This window comes from Clupea harengus, unplaced genomic scaffold, assembly GCF_900700415.2.
Source record: "Clupea harengus unplaced genomic scaffold, Ch_v2.0.2, whole genome shotgun sequence".
Classification (NCBI taxonomy): domain Eukaryota; kingdom Metazoa; phylum Chordata; class Actinopteri; order Clupeiformes; family Clupeidae; genus Clupea; species Clupea harengus.
This window is the reverse complement of record NW_024880202.1, coordinates 1-12,500: the sequence shown is the minus strand read 5'-3', so window position 1 is coordinate 12,500 and position 12,500 is coordinate 1. Positions and strand designations below refer to the sequence as shown.

Here is a 12,500-nt window from a genome sequence, read left to right as displayed (position 1 = left end):
TACTCTGCAGTGAGTCTGACATGCACTGGAAAAGTTGTCTAAAGGAAACAATCTAGTTGTAAGTTATTTACGCGAAGGAAGTTGACATGACTTTAAATAGGCACCCGTATCACTGGTATACATTAGATAATTGATCGTCAACTGACACACTAAATGTTTAAATGTAGGTAGTGTTACATTTACATCAGTACACTCAAAGCACTTGTCTATAGTGGAATAAAATCGCATCAGTGATATGCATTCATTTAATTATCTGAATTTCATGACAATTTGGGCCTAGTTTTAAAGAACACTCTTAAAGACACTTTTGGGTAAAACTCACTGATTGACTAAGATGGAGTCATTTTAAGGAACTTTGACCCACTCATTTTTCAGTCTATGATATTTTTTCCACCTCAGTAAGAGTGATGATGGGATTTGTCATCTGTGTGCTTTTAGCTCCAGGAAGCCTGTGTAACATAGTTCTGAGAGAGCAGGAAATGAGACAGGAATGAGGAGACCCAACACATTAGTTCACCCTTCGGTCTGCACTTATTCTCCAAAGAAGCACATGGTGTTTGCACCGGAACAGATCCAGCCAGATCAGGGCCAGATTAGGGCCGGTTCAGGGCTGGATCCCTTTCATTTCCTCGTGCAGTTGCACTGGTCATATCTATTGAATTATGAGGTCATCCTTATGCTAGTAGTGATCTATTCAATTATTAGAAAATCTTTACGCTAGTAGTGGTCTATTCAATTATGAGGTCATCCTTACGCTAGTAGTGTTTTATTTAATTATGAGGTCATCCTTACGCTAGTAGTGCTTTAATTAATTATGAGGTCATCCTTACACTAGTAGTGGTCTGTTCAATTGTGAGGTCATCCTTATGCAGAAGTGGTCCATTCATTTATGAGGTCATCCTTATGCTTGCTTGGGTCTGTGCATGTTTTGAAATTCCTGGTAATGACCTGAGGTCATACTACAGCCAAAGCTCCTTCTACTTTAACAAAGGGGTGGCAATCACACTGGCAGTTGAATAAAGGCCTGCATTCCATGCGAGGCTGGGTTAGGCAAACATCCCTGGTCTCTGTAAATTGACCCATGGATGTAAGAGGATATCGATCAGCTGGACCCTGGATAGCAGCGAACCCTAACCAGACCTGGCCCTGAACTGGCACACATGGGTGCGTGGCACGGTGGGCTGGCTTCAGGTCAGGGCCGCATGTGGGCCAAAGTAAGCGGTCAGAGGGGTTTGGCGCTCGCTGTAATCCATTAACGCAGAGTGTGTGTGTGTGTGTGTGTGTGTGTGTGTGTGTGTGTGTGTGTGTGTGTGGGTGGTGAGGTGGTGAGGTGTGGGTCGGAGGGGTTTGGCGCCTGCTGTAATCCTCAGTGGCTGATCCAGCCTCCCTGACAGCGGCGTTGATGTGCCAGAGCATGAGAGAGGCCTGATGGGCCAGATTCAGTCCGAAGCCATTAACGCAGAGTGTGTGTGTGTGTGTGTTTTTGTGTGTGAGACATATTTGGGACAGATTCGGTCCGAAGCCATTAACGCAGAGTGTGTGTGTGTGTGTGTGTGTGTGTGTGTGTGTGTGTGTGTTGGACAGATTCAGTCCAAAGCCATTAACGCAGCTCACAAATAACAAGCATGCCCTGCACTGCCACTCTGATGGCACAGCGTTTAAAAAGGCGCTTTTCCAGAAACAAATGTTACAACTCTACCAGTTTTCATGCATGTTAGGCCATTGCCACATGGTACACTCCCTCAGTGCATAGACAAAGAACACAAATGTAAGCAAACATGTTTATGGAAGTATAAAGAAAGACTAGTTTTGATCCCATACATCATGAACTTTCCTTTTTTTGCTCATAAGAAGCTTATTTCTCTGTAAATCTGTGTACAAATTCACATCAATAGCCACAGCCCTGCAGTATTAATAGAAAATTGCAGTGTATTCACGGATTTCCTAAATAAACTGTAACTCAGTAAAATCTTTGAAACTGCTCCATGTTGCATTTATATTTTTATTCTGTGTATAGTAGCACCACTAATGGTGAGAGTGTCCGTAAACTGACACTGAATCTGAGTCTCAGACAGGAAGCCTATGGATGACACTGAGCCTCAGACAGGAAGCCTATGGATGACAGTCTCAGACAGGAAGCCTATGGATGACACTGTCGCTGCACAATGGTAGTCCTTTGGGGGATCGTAGTCCCTCACATTGCGCATGCTCAGACACAAACGGTTTACGGCATAAGGCTCAACATCAACATCAACATATCTGGCTTGTCTTAACGCATAATGTAGGTTTATTTAACGTAATATTTAACAATGTTGTAAACGGTTTAAACGTCAACATATGGGGCTTGTCTTAACGCATAATGTGGGTATATTTAATGTTATATTTAATTATGTTGTAAACGGCTAACAGCATAAGGCTCTACGTCAACATATGAAACGAAACTGGGGAGAGACTTTTTGATCATCCACCTCATCTGTTTTGTCCACTGTCACATCTTCTTTGTTTTTAAATAAATGGTCATGTTTTCAAAAAACTGGCTTTCGTCGCTTTTCTCCATGATTGAAAACGGATCTGTCGTTGTGACGCATGCGCGCGCGGCTTCGCTGTCGACAGCAGTTGACAGTGTCGCAAAATGACGCATGCGCAATGTGAGGGACTACGATCCCCCAAAGGACTACCATTGTGTAGCGACAGACACTGTGTCTCAGACAGGAAGCCTATGGATGACACTGAGCATCAGACAGGAAGCCTATGGATGACACTGAGTCTCAGACAGGAAGCCTATGGATGACACTGTGCTGCCCGGCTCTTCCTGCTGGGAAAGCGACCCAGGGCACACCTGGTGCTCTGTTCTTATCCACATTTAGTTACAGACTTACAGGAAATAAAACTACAGGCAGCCCTGTATACAATGGGCCATCAGGCAGCCCTGTATATGATGGGCCATCTGTCCAAGCTGGGTGCAGTTTCTCCCATCTCTGCTCACAGTGTGTCTGCCCTTGGGTCTGCACGCCTCGGGCTCAGCAGACGGCCTGGAGCCGGTGCTCGTGGTTCACTGTCACTGGGTAAATAAACACAATTCGATCCAACTCTAGTGTCTCAGCTCCAAGCAGCGGGGCGTCACAGATGACACGCCAGCAGCCGGCGGTGCGGTCATTCATTATTGATGATTCGTCAGGGTGTCTGTGTGTGTGTGTGTGTGTGTGTGTGTGTGTGTGTGTGTGTGTGTGTGTGTGTGTGTGTGTGTGTGTCAGGGTGTGTTGCATCACAAATGAACTGGGACTCGCATGGCTGACCAGACTACTGGGTGCTCTTTAAACGCCATATGTATCTCAAGGAGCTCTCCTTACAAGCTTACTCAGTGTGTGTCTGTGTGTGTGCGTGTGTCTGTATGTGTGTGTGTGTGTGTGTGTGTGTGTGTGCGTGCGTGTGTCTCTTTGTGCATGTGTGTGCATGTGTGTGTGTGTGCGTGCGCGCATGTCTCATAAACGCCATATGTATCTCAAGGAGCTCTCCTTACAAGCTTACTTAGTGTGTGTGTGTGTGTGTGCGTGTGTGTGCGTGTGTCTGTTTGTGCATGTGTGTGTGTGTGTGCGTGCGTGCGTGTGTCTGTGTGTGCATGTGTGTGCATGTGTGTGTGTGCGTGCGCGCATGTCTCATAAACGCCATATGTATCTCAAGGAGCTCTCCTTACAAGCTTACTTAGTGTGTGTGTGTGTGTGTGCGTGTGTGTGCGTGTGTCTGTTTGTGCATGGGTGTGTGTGTGTGTGCGTGCGTGTGTCTGTTTGTGCATGTGTGTGTGTGCGTGTGCGCATGTCTCATTGTGCTTGTGTCTCTTTGTGTGTGTGTCTGTGTGTGTGTGTGTGTGTGTGTGTGTGTGTGTGTGTGTGTGTGTGTGTGTGTGTGTGTGTGTCTTCCCCCTATCAGCCCAGTAGAAGGATTCCTCATTCCTTCATAGAGAATAGTATTTGTTATTTTAATTAGTTCCTGTTTCCTGAAAAACAGGTACATACCGTACATTACTAACAGGTGCAGTCATCGGACTAAGCCAGATTTCAGAGGACACACTCTTTTTTTTTCATTCAGCTTTGTCATAGTCAAGCATACCATGACACTGGCCAATATAATTATGATTATCAGTGTATGTCTGAACACTTCAGTCAAAGAGTGTGGACTTTACTCCACGGCAATCACATGAATAAAATAATCGCAAACAAGGGTTTGAGATTGAATCGCAAGGTTAATGCACACTTTGTCCACATAACATTTGTCAAACAAACCAAAAAGCCCTTTAAACAGCAGTCATGTAGTTTATCTCCAGGATTTCTGGCAGTGCTTTTGATGGGTGCTTTATCTCTGCTTGCAAAAATGGGCCTATTAAAATATTGACAGAGGCTGGGGGAGATCTTAGACTATTTGTACAGAATGTTTAATAGCTGGAAGAGATAACAGCAACCACTGAACAGAGACTCACAAAGACCCACGATTTAATGCTGTTTACCCATTTAAAATTGTTTGAGAATGCCCAAAGTGGCTGAATTCCTGATGAATTTGTGTTTCAGAGGATTATTTATAAAAAAATAAAAAAAATAAACTTTCCTCCGTTCACCAAGCCGCTCTGTGCACACTACTTTGAAGGGAGGCAATGTTTCCATGGAAACGCACATTTAAGAAAAGCAAGGCAGGCACATTTCCCCTCTCTTGTGTACCCAGCACCTGCTCTACTGAGTGTGTGTACGCTTACATGATGTGTGTGTGCTCTTACATGATGTGTGTGTGTGCTCTTACACGGTGTGTGTACGCTTACATGATGTGTGTGTGCTCTTACACGGTGTGTGTGTGTGCTCTTACACAGTGTGTGTGTGCTCTAACACAAAACAGAGAGTGAGCCACTGATGTTGCTGAATTCTGATGGAGATGGAACTGCACAAAGAATGTAGGGCATCGGCTCTCAGCACTGCAGTGCAGGAAACCATGATCTGGCCAGCGATTCAGCATCCTCATTGAAACCATGATCTGGCCAGCGATTCAGCTCCTCATTGAAACCATGATCTGGCCACCGATTCAGCATCCTCATTGAAACCATGATCTGGCCAGCGATTCAGCTCCTCATTGAAACCATGATCTGGCCACCGATTCAGCATCCTCATTGAAACCATGATCTGGCCAGCGATTCAGCATCCTCATTGTCTGCTCTCATCATCTGTGGTTTGTGTTTTATTTTTTAATCCCTGTCTTGCAGGAATCGATTTCAAGATGAAAACACTAGATATAGATGGCACCCGAGTCCGAGTGCAGATATGGTGAGTACAGAAATGAACCTGCCAGTAGTGTTGCCTTTGGGAGCTCCGTGCTGCCCTATGCCCTGCCCAGCACATCGGAGACCAGGGGTGAAAGGTCGGGGGGGGGTTTTATTTTCATTTCTTTTTGTCCAATAGGGATACAGCAGGCCAGGAGAGGTACCAGACTGTCACCAAACAGTACTACAGGCGTGCACAGGTCAGTACCAAATCGTCACCAGACTGAGCTGCAGGAAGAAGAGATTAGATAGATAGATAGATAGATAGATAGATAGATGGATACTTTATTAATCCCGAGGGAAATTTAGGTTATTACCTAGCCTAGCCTTAGCGTGGTGCTGTCTCTCTGTGTTATCAGGGGATCCTCCTGGTGTATGATGTCACAAATGAACACTCCTTTCAACACATTGTCAAATGGGCCAGCGATGTTGATGAGGTAAACATCTTACCAGTATATATAAATACATATAGAAATGTTCACTTTATTTATCGCAAGAACACACACACACACACACACACACACACACAGACACACACAGACACACACAGACACAGACACACACAGACACAGACACAGACACAGACACAGACACAGACACAGACACAGACACAGACACAGACACAGACACAGACACAGACACACACACACACATACACACACACACACACACACACCCCTCATACTCACACTTGATCATGTAAAGGCGAAGAGTACACACAGGCATACATATACTGCGTCTGCGTGTGTGTCTGTCAGTGTGCACCCGAGCAGGTGATGAGGATCCTGGTGGGGAATAAGTGTGATGAGGAAGAGAGGAGAAGAGTCACCACTGAACAAGGGGATAAGGTTTGACTGGGTCCTTACTATTAGCTCTCATCCAGGTCACTGTTTCCCAAACGTTTTTTTATTTATTTATTTGAATCTGTAGTTGAATTAAAAAGAGATGATGCTGTGTTTGGTAGGGTAATCTGTTTTTGCTGTGAATAATATAATTTTTATGAGACGGACTACCTTGTTTTACAGTTAGCAAAATCATATGGAATGGACTTCTTTGAGACGAGTGCCTTCAGCAACCACAACATCAAGGAGGTAGGTTCACTTTTCCACTGCTGGATTTCTCATCAGACGATTTGTCTTTTAAAGCTTGCCTCAGTTTATATAATATACGTTACATTTGGCATATTTACATATACATTATGTATATATTTTATATACATTACATTTGACAGTCATATTTACATATACACTAGTATGTATATATTTTATATACATTACATTTGGCAGTCATATTTACCCAAAGACATGAAGGCAGCACCGTTTCAGCACTAGTGGATGTGAACCGTAACTCTGGTGCTGCTAGTGTTGTTCTCAGTCAGAAGGGCCTCAGGTTTAACAGGACTGATGTGGTGCTAGTGTTGTTCTCAGTCAGAAGGGCCTCAGGTTTAACAGGACTGATGTGTCTCCCAATCCCAGTCTTTCTCACGACTCACAGAGATGGCGCTGCATGCTAACCGGAAGAAACTGGACGGTCTGTGGTTGTCCATTAATGATGACCTCAGCACTGAAGATCTACTGCAGGAGGAAGCCGACCAGAAGGTGGAGGAGAACCCCGAGAGGACATGTGTGTGTTAGACACGAAGCAGCAGCCTCTGAACTCTGACCTCTGACATCTGACCTTCCCGTACGCAAGGCCGTTCGGTCTGGGAGAATCAACTACATCAGTTCAGTGTGGGAGAATGATGACTGAACTAATTCATCTCTATAGAATTGTTCAGCTCCACAGTGATGAGTGATTTTATCCAGGCAAATCATCAAGAGTAAACGCATAAACCAGTATGACAATAAACTCCGAGACAAAAAGTTTGGAAATTTGTGTTTGTTGTGCACAAATTTCCAAACTTTTCCAAGTTTATGTCAAGATGGACCATCCATGTTAAAAAGATCACAGACCGCTCTACCTGTTATGGCGCAGGTACAACAGTAGGGGGCAGTAGCCCGCATTTTCTTTATGCCTGCAGCTGGTAAATGTGTTGTTCTCTGTAGTACCCCTCTTAAATATATACCCCCCACCCCTCACCCCCCATCATATGTGTGACCTGCCTACTGCAGGGATGAGGGCAGGGTGTTCAGAACAGTTTGAAAAGACAGGCCAGGTGTGTCACGCTCATGTTTGTGTCACCTATCAGAAACACCTGCCCTGAACGTCACGGCCACTGCGGATGTGGGACTGTCTTGTGGACACACATATTTATGAATGTCGTTCCGGTGAATTCCATTGTGTTTTTATTTGTGTTGTGAGACTGGCTGTCTGTTACAGGGCCTCGTCAGGTCCAGGGGTGCCAGTCATCACACTCAGACTCATTATTGTGTACATGTTGTGTTTGTTTACCATGGGAATAAAAACTAAATATGTTTTCAAGAAATACCTTCTGATTACACAATGCCTGTAGACCATTTGCCATCGTTCTTTGGAGATGTGAATTAACTCTAAAGTGCCGGTTCTCTCACTGCGTCTAAATGTAGTTGATGGTGATCACGCACATTGTTTTTCAAAGCACTACGAAAACCTACGTAATATAGCTATAACTATAATAATATAACATAACAGCAATGTTGAGAAATACTTCAACCTGCAGGAAACACTTCCAGCCAGGCAAAAACAATGTGTCAGTTGCTTTTAAGAGTTCCCAGTGGTCATAGCCGGAGAGCATGAGGGCTTCTGTTCGGTCCACACAATGCTGGGGCTATGGGATTGGGCCGCTCTCTCACAGCCAGATTAAAAAGACCGGTCATTTATATTTGATCACGCGTCGACCACAGGGGAAAGCAATGAGTGGATGAATGATTCATGCCGCAGAAACTGATCCTCCTCCTATAATGACCCCAGTGCACCAGGCCCTGCACATGCAGTCTTATCTACTTCCTGCCGCCTCTGACCTGACTCCGCCATGCACTGGGCAGAAGTTTTATGGAGTATTATAAAATATATAAAGTTTTATAAAATAATGAGAAAAAAAACACCTAAAGAGAAATCACTGAAGTACACGTGTGCTCGTAAAATATTTTAGTCTCTGTCCTCTCCTTAGTCCATATGCTCAACATCAGTCATGTGAAGTGATGTTTTGTTGATGTAGGCTACTCTATGGCTTGTCTGAAGAACTCCATTACTGCAGAAGTGTGTGTTTATGCAGCCCGTGCTGTTCAAATGCAAAGCCAATGAACGCAGCCTAATGGGTTATTGTATTTCGTTTGTGAATGTTTGTGTCTCGTGGAATCATTACGGAGGACCGTTAGGCTACAAACAGGAAACTGATGTGTTTGGGTTAAAAAAAAAAAAGAGTTTGTGTAATTTATGGGACTTTACTTAGCCATGCACTCAGTGATGCTAGAGTGTTCTCGTGGAAAGATTACTTTAAGACTGAGTTAGTGCCAATCTTAGTGGCTATTTTCTCATTGACCCACATCAGGACAAGTCTAAGAGCCTCGGTGTGCATCAGCAGCCTCTCTTACTCCACTGGGATATCTGGTGTCAGGTGTGTATCAGTTATCCGTCACCCGACACCCAACAAAGGCACCGTTATAACCCAGGTCATGTGACCAGCAGGTTCTACAGGACCGTCTCCAGAGCCGCACTGGTCTGCAGTTGAACGTACCCAGTCGTGCAGCATGTCGTACATCGCCAAGACGTTCTATGACCTGCGTGCCACCACCTTGGAGGGGGACTCCATAGACTTCAACGTCTACAGGGGGCGGGTGGTGCTCATCGAGAATGTGGCCTCCCTCTGAGGGACCACAACCCGGGACTTCACCCAGCTCAACCAGCTCCAGAGCCGGTATCCACATCGGCTGGTGGTCCTGGGCTTCCCCTGCAACCAGTTTGGCTACCAGGTCAGTCTATCTGGCTGTAAGGACACAGCTACAACCATTTGTATAGCCATTTGGAAAAAAAAAATACATTTGCCAAACTTACTTTTGTATGTATGGTTTATATTTTTGAAGAGTATGAAAACGTCATGTTTGTGTTATTCTTATATCTTAAATATCAATTTTGTCAAACATAGAATTCAACTTTCTTCATAATTTGATTCCAACCTGCAAGTGGAGACAGCTGTGACATGTGCCCTTGGTCTCCACAGGAGAACTGTGTCAACAGCGAGATCATGAACTCCCTCAAACATGTGCGACCAGGGGACGGCTTCCAGCCCATCTTCACCATTTTCGAGAAGTGCGACGTGAACGGAGCAAACACACACCCAGTTTTCGCCTACTTAAAGGACAAACTGCCATACCCTGACGACGACCGAGTCTCGCTCATTCAGGACCCCAGGTTCCTGGTGTGGAGTCCGATCAGTCGTAGCGATATCTCCTGGAACTTTGAGAAGTTTCTCATCGCGCCGGAGGGGGAGCCGTTCAAACGATACAGCAAAAAGTTCCCGACCATTGACATCGAGCCCGACATACAAAGGCTGTTAAGACTGACCAAGAACTAGAAAAAGTATTTTACGTTCACATAACTCTTCTGTACCCATGGAAACACACGTCCGAGCACTGTGGAAGGCTCCATCTTTCTCGAAGTTTATTAATGAAGGTGATATTCTAAATTAAAAGCGGGTGTTACCTGAGGTCTTGTAAACATTTAATAAATATGGAAATGCCTTTCATGGGTTAATGTAACAAAACAAAACGACTTAATAAAATGTAAAACATTTGGTGTGTGAAACTGTGTAAATATGTTTTGCTACTCAGCCGATTTAGTCAGGTGAACACACTGTAAATTCCCCAAACTTCCATGAGGTGGCGCTACTGGTGAATTTTTGGGCCCGTTTCGTCCTCATCTGCAGAGCATCAGAAAGGTCAGAATGAGAAAGACAACCAGTACATTACTGCATTGTAAAACCACGGATACAGTTTATTTAATAACTTAACACTGATTCCCATGCAGTTAATGGCCAGGGGGTAGGCTGCTCATTATAAATTCACATTATTAGGCAGGGCCACCAAGCCAGAATAAACAGAATAGACAGTGATGTAATCTGCGCAACAGTGATTTTGTTAACAGTTAACTGAATAACGCTCCCCTTAAATAAGCTTGTTGCTTCAGCCTGGCTTCACTGCTCACTGGTGTTCAGCCTCAGTTTGACATGAGTGCGCTAGCACACACTCTCCCTCCGTACACTCAACTCTCGATCACCCTGGCTCACCAAATCGAATCATTCTGCATGAAAGCCTCTTGGTTGCGTGCCACAGGGCGAGAGAGGGGGTCCCAATCATCTCCTCCCCATCTGCCCGCCCCTGTGGTATTTAGGAATGGCACAGAGGAGCGGTAGAGGGTGAGATTCAAAGACACACATGCCACAAGCCATGGCCTCTAATCTACTTTTCTTTTACTTAATCTTTCCTTGACTTTCCCTTATCTGATTGAGCCTTCTGTCTCCCTGGCAAACTCTAAATCCAGATTTCTTCACATCAAACAAATATTTAGCACGGTGGAGCCGAGATTCTGCTGCGACAGCAGGCTACGTTAAGTTGTTTTGTTTTCCATAGGCTGTGTAAAACTACAACAGAGTGTGTATTTAGCCTACACCTTTTCTGACTGCATTCAATGGACACATTTTGAACCCATGATATTTTTAGAGTTACAAACAAAAGGGTTGTTCACTGCTCAACTGCTCATAAGCACATCCTTGAATCCTTGTCTCCCCTAATTTCTCCCTTTGGTCTTCAGCCTGCAACAACATTCAGGTGCTTCCCTCAGGTGCTTTGCTTCCCATTTAGCAAATATTCAATAAGGCCAGCCAGAAAAAACACAATCTGGTAACAGTGTTCAAAGATCTCCCTGGACCTGTGCACGTAACAGTGAAGTCCAAGTGTATTAGATAGGTGTGGCGGATGCTGGCACACTCTAACAAAAGGGCAACACTAACTAGTATCCTAGTGGATTTGTGGTTTCCACGGCAACGTTTTTCACGCGCCGATCCGTGTGCACCCTTCTCGCGAGATTCCAGCAGGGGGAGGATACAGAGGATTGAAGTGATCTCATCGTTTCAGCAACTGCATAGCGCAGCGAACCAAAGCCGTAACTTTGTACGAAACTTCTAAGTTGCATCTCAGAGGAAGATAACCGGATAAACGCAACTTTGCAGAGACGCCAAACACCTCTTTTGAAGCGGAAGAATTGTGTTCAGACTGCTCGCAATTTTACTGCCACAGATTCCTCCCCAGAAACGAAAGAGGAGAAAATGCTGCTTAGTATTTTGATCATGACGTCCAGCGGTTGAGGAGGGAAAGAAAGGTGAGTCGAGAGTAACTTACGCGTAGCCTATGCAATTCAAAAACGCCAAAACGCGGCTTGGTGTTTCCTGCCACATTATAAGACGGAATGTGATCGGCCTGGTGATTTGTTCATTCATTCCATCAATATGTGATGTATTTTGCCAGTCCTTTGTGTTGGTGATTAGTAGCTTACAATGCGCAATCAGAGGATAGCCTATGTTCCCCCAAAATCGCAGGGAATAGGCAGGATACGGAAAGGTTGGTTCAAATGGAGGGCGGAGGGTAGCCTTCATTCAAAAAGGTTTCTGATTTTTCACCCATTCAAGGTAGCTGGGGAGCTTACTGTTTCACGCTTATGAAATGAACGTTAGTCACCTGTCTTATGCAGGTGGCTATACATCTTTGTCTAATAGCACGACACGGGTACGTTATATATACACGCCTGTTGTAATATGGTGATCTATAAATATTCCATCTACCAGTTGAATTATTGTGGGGGTATATGGATTAGGTGTAAACTTGGATCATTGACATGACAGCTGACGTTCAGCGGGAGGATACTGAACGTAGGCATATGGGACGCGGGGCAATAATGCAAAACAAATGTATGCAAATGCCAAAACCTGTAAGAGCGCCCAAGGACACCCAATCTTACAGGAACCGGTGGTTGAGTTTTTCATGCCCTGACGAGGGATGCTCCTATTACGTAATAATAACTCGCAGATGTACATCGAAGCAGTGCCTGTGTCTGTGGGCATTATTATTAAGAGGTGGTGCAGTCGATAAAACCAGTCAGGTGAGCCCACCGCACGGCGAGCCATTCAAACTTAAAGGCATATTTTCCCAACAAGAGTTGAGCTGTGCTGTAGGATTTGTGAATTGCTGACAAGACAATTGGTCCGAGTCATTCAAACTGCCACCAGGGA

General features: G+C 44.8%; 2 protein-coding genes across 2 annotated transcripts in view; both read left to right on the top strand.

Moving 5' to 3' along the window:
• The window catches only part of LOC122131591 (ras-related protein Rab-15-like), an 8,433-nt gene extending 709 nt beyond the window's left edge, over positions 1–7,724 (top strand). Inside the window, exons 3-8 of the mRNA XM_042706246.1 lie at positions 5,243–5,303; positions 5,439–5,499; positions 5,659–5,736; positions 6,058–6,147; positions 6,325–6,390; positions 6,775–7,724. Coding sequence (XP_042562180.1) covers positions 5,243–5,303; positions 5,439–5,499; positions 5,659–5,736; positions 6,058–6,147; positions 6,325–6,390; positions 6,775–6,933 — 515 coding nt within the window. The 3' untranslated portion in view covers positions 6,934–7,724. The remainder of the gene's footprint in view (positions 1–5,242; positions 5,304–5,438; positions 5,500–5,658; positions 5,737–6,057; positions 6,148–6,324; positions 6,391–6,774) is intronic.
• Positions 7,725–8,868: 1,144 nt separating this feature from the next.
• Positions 8,869–10,156, top strand: LOC105909811 (glutathione peroxidase 2). Its single transcript, XM_012838476.3, has 2 exons — positions 8,869–9,189; positions 9,438–10,156. Exons 1-2 carry the CDS (start codon positions 8,968–8,970, stop codon positions 9,789–9,791), a joined length of 576 nt encoding a protein of 191 aa, XP_012693930.3. The 5' UTR covers positions 8,869–8,967; the 3' UTR covers positions 9,792–10,156.
• Positions 10,157–12,500: the final 2,344 nt, after the last annotated feature.